Raw genomic sequence first — 4,428 nt, 5'->3', positions numbered from 1 at the left:
CGGCCTGGCACCCGGTACCGCGTTTCCCGGCTGGAGCAGGGGCAAGGGACGGCCCACCGGGCTGGGGGAGGAGACGGAACACAATAAAAACGTGTGGAAACGGCCGAGTGCGGTGCTGCGTGGTGTCTGCCCGAACCCAGGCCCTCCTGACCTCAAAAAGGTGCTTCTCAGAAGCCCAGAATCATAGAAACGGGGGCTACAGTCTCCTTATTTTCTAAAGATGAATCACATCAGCCACGTTTCTGAAGCATCTTTTAATCGGAAATAAGAGTAAACAATGGTATAAAACGGTAACAACTCAAGAAGTTTCCAAAATTCTGCTCATGATTGACACACAGGTCTTCCATTGCCCCCAAGTACCATTGAGTAAAAATAAAGAAGCAAAGCCCATGGTGCGGCTGCCTTTCCAGCCCAGTGATTCCTCTGCCCAGTTGCAAAATCAGAGCAGCAATGTCCACTTCTCCCTTGGAGTACAGACAAGCAGGACTGAAACATCTTATTCTGTGGAAAGTTAAACACAGCCCACCAGTACTGGTCTGCCCTCAAGTCTTAGCTTGGCCAACTGGAGCCAGTAGGGCTAGAAAAGTCTTCAAAACCACAACTTGCTACAGAAAAAAAAAAAAAAAAATTAAAAGGCATGTTTTGTGATAGTTGTCTCAGGGGCAATAAACCACCCCCCTCCCCCATTTCAGAAGGCTGTAGTCAAGACTTCAGAGGGGCTTGCAGCACCAAAATAGGCAGCAGACGCTGGCCTGGTCCCTCGTGACAGCAGATATAAGCTATAACCTCCTTAGCATATAGCACCCCAATGGCAAGGTAGAGTGACATTTCAGTTGTAGCACAGTCCAATTCAAAGCTGGGCTGTAGTCCGGAGCACTCCCAGCAGGACTGAGAAAGTCTCTGCCACAACCAGGGTAGCTGGGCTCTGGAGCCACGGGCCCCTGTGGTCTCAGTGCTCTGAAGTGGCTTCTGGAGTGCATCAAGGAGATCTGCTGACCCTGCACTGGAGCAAACCGTCACTGAAATGGCACCGTAACCCTCCTGCGGTCAGCAGCCAGCCTAGGCCAAACTTGTTCCACCTTGAGTTGATCCTAGTAAAAACCAGTTTGTGACAAACAAAGATACCTCCGCAAATATCGATGGGGCTAAGATTTAAGTACAAAATGGCTTAAAGTGAAATCTGCAGCTTTGTTTTTGCCCTAGTCATTGGCTTTATCCCTTCTGTTGTGCAAAGCCTCTGACTGGTCTGGATTGTGCCCATTTCAGATTTGCAGGAGGTTTCTGGGGAAGGGGTATCTTGATTAAAGATCACTTGGGAATGTGGAGCTCAACACATCTAGATATTTAAAGATAAGTTCGTGTTTGCTCAAGGCCAACCCACAGCCTTACTCCTCTTCTGTCCACTGACCGCTAGCCACGTGGCCATTAATGCGGTTGGAGCCGTTACTCGAAGTGCTGAAAACTCCTTTTGTGTTGTTGGAAGTCACGTCCTCCTCTTCAGAGCTGCTCTCTACATCACTGCGGTCATCTTTTGATACCTAAACATTTCAAATGAAATTTTGTAGTGGAAAGGGGAGAAGGGAAGTTGAAAAATACACAGAAAACAGTAGTTAGAAGGTTGTATCCTTGTGATTAACCAGCTTCAGTCAGTTAGTTACCTTATACATTTGATCCTGAATCACTTCAAACTTACAAGGAGGAACCTGTCATCACATACAAAATGCAAGACACAGACATTGAAAATGATAATTTAGAAATACAAATTCTGTTTTCCAAACACTGTACATCTGTGAAAGCACTACACTTTTTATGGCTCTCACCAGATCAGAGGACACTATAGATCTTTGGTTGTTCTTGTCTTCCAAGAGCTGCATTTTAGGTTGGTTAAAGGCCACTTTTGCAAACAACAAATTTGTTTTGAATCCAAAAACTTTTCACACCATAATCAGCAGCAGGTATGATGACAAAAAAACATGTGTATATATCAGTTTTTAGAGAGAACATTTTGTCCTACAGGGAGGGGGTTTGATATTTTAAAAATTAACCAGCTACATTTATTCCATTACTGTCTGCACAAAGTGCCTCTGATTTTCACAGCTCGTGGTTCATACATGAGAACTCATTCACGAACAAAAGCCTGTTTGGGCAGTGGGCTGTAAAACAAAGACAACTACCTAATCCAGCAACTGTTCCAGAACAGAAGGAGCATCTCAGCCCAGAGATCCAGATCTGCTTTACAGAGTTACGGCCTTAGTGAAAAGATTGACTGCAAAGCCAGCTGAATTTGATTTGCACGTGGGATTTTGAACCTGTCAGAGCAGATCCAGGCGCACATTGCTGCCAGTTGCTCGGGGCGCCGCGGGAGGGCAGTGCTCCGGCACCGCAGAGCCAACGGCTCCAGGAGAAGGGAAGAGCTCACAAGCCCGGCCCTCACTACAAACAAGCACCTTGGCTGGTGGCGGGGAGCCAGAGACCTAACCTCACGAGTGCCGAGCAGTGACTGCAGGCATGGCCCGTGCTTGGCATACCCCAAGGCAAGCTCTCCACACTTCTGCTCTGCAACTAATAGTCCTCATTTACTTAATGTGCAAGCACTTTGCGGCTAGCACCTTTCCAAGGATTTCAGGATTTGATTCTACTCTGCTTGCTTCGAGTCAGGGTTAGGGCTTTCCAACAGCACCAGGCAGGAAGTTTTTGAACTCAAGGGAAGATCTGGCAGGAAGCCAGGTAAAGTTAATGATCTCCAGGATTGGTTTTGACAAGCCTGTTGGATGTACTGGCTCCTGTCTGTTGCCAGAACTTTTTGGTATCTTTCCCCACTCTCCTGCTATGTTGAAAGTTCAAAGGGTCACTGGAAGGAAAATCCCTCAAAATTTTTCCCATTATTTGTGGGACAAGTAACTGTTCTACTCCTTTTCAGAAAAAGCATTGCGTTTCTCCGGTCCTCTTCCACTCAGCAGTGTTAATGAGCACTAAGGACAGATACTAGAGTCTCTGTGACCATGTAAAAGCAGAAAGGTGAAGGTCATGCAGCCGGCTGACAGCAGATAAGAACAAATCCCAGGACACTGCTTTGACATTTGGAAAAACCTGCATTTTAGCATACTGTCAGAACCAACACTGTATCAACCAGGGAGAGGAACGTTTTAAGAGAATGCACCAGCCATCTAAAGCTCCCAGACCATGGCTTTGCTTTTGTCTTAGTCTTGAAACAGACACAGATGTGTTTCAGTGAACAAACAGAAGCACCGATCACACTTACATGTAAAGGATGAAACTGTCCAGCTCCAATCTGGCACAGAGAAAAGGAGTGAGAAAAGAATGAAGAAGACAGAGCTTAGAGTCCTTTCTCTGGCTAGGTTACCTGCGCAGGAGAGAACCAAGGAAAGGAAAAAGATGTAGATTTCAGGATACAGAAACAGCTGCACAGACAGAAAATAAGACATTTGCAGTAGCAGCTGTGGGGAACAGATGAAAAGATCACATGCATACTCTGAAACATGCCTTCCCCTGACAATCAGTGCCACAGACAGCTACGATATAAATATTTTTCAAGGTTACATTCCATGTGCAGGGGCAGCTAAGAAGTCAAACACAAAGGAAAAAGTAGAGTCATGAAAGAAACTCAGATCAGAATACCAAATACCTGATTTAAAAAGCATTTGTGCTATGAAATCACCTGTTGCTCTGATAGCTGCAAAGGAAGTGGCTTCTCTTGATGGGGTGGCTGGGTGTCAAATTAGTTCCTAGATTGGCTTGCCCTGGCTCATGCTACTTCAGCTGAACTATACTTTTTTGCCTGGCAACTGAAGTTGCAGCCGGAAGTCAGCACTGTTCACTCTTAGGGCAACATTTGCTGCTAACCAGCTGCTGTAGTTTCACCCTCCCTCTCCCCAAGACTCCCAACACAAATTAAAATTAGAAGACTCAGACTGAAGCTGGACTGCACCCCATTAGCCCAGTGACAACCAGTAAACTCCACTGTGTTTCTGATAACCCTTTCTCCTCTGCATGCCACAGCTCAATGCACTGACAGCCAGAAACCTGTGTTGGTGCTAACAAGTGGAAGACACATAACGCTCATCACATCCCAAGAACCATCTGAAGGTAGAAAGTTGGAAAATATCCTATATGTTCAAAAAAAGAGCTTACTGCCACCTTAAACTCCAAACAAAGTGCATAACAAGTCTGTCATCATCACTATTATTACAACATCTGAATGTACTAGAAAATGGTGTTATTTCCCCGCATGGCCAGAACAAAGAGGAAAACATCCCTGCCTTTGTATACACCCGGCAACTCAAGTCTGCAGAGGTAAAGGTAAAAAACCTACCGTTCTACAAAGCACTCCTGATGCAAGTCCCTTGAGAACTAGGACCAACCCTCACTGAAGGGCCCAGTTTCTCATGATTGCTTCACAGGGCGTGT

The 4,428-nt window shown here is 45.8% G+C and overlaps 1 protein-coding gene across 1 annotated transcript in view; it reads right to left on the bottom strand.

Annotated features, from left to right (window-relative positions):
• Positions 1–953: 953 nt before the first annotated feature.
• CERS5 (ceramide synthase 5) overlaps positions 954–4,428 on the bottom strand; it is an 18,012-nt gene continuing 14,537 nt past the window's right edge. The window contains exon 10 of the mRNA XM_009883205.1: positions 954–1,538. Coding sequence (XP_009881507.1) covers positions 1,386–1,538 — 153 coding nt within the window. The 3' untranslated portion in view covers positions 954–1,385. The remainder of the gene's footprint in view (positions 1,539–4,428) is intronic.

Source organism: Charadrius vociferus, unplaced genomic scaffold (assembly GCF_000708025.1).
Source record: "Charadrius vociferus isolate BGI_N301 unplaced genomic scaffold, ASM70802v2 scaffold564, whole genome shotgun sequence".
Classification (NCBI taxonomy): Eukaryota; Metazoa; Chordata; class Aves; order Charadriiformes; family Charadriidae; genus Charadrius; species Charadrius vociferus.
The sequence above is the reverse complement of the archived record's forward strand: the minus strand, read 5'-3'. Positions and strand labels throughout refer to the sequence as shown.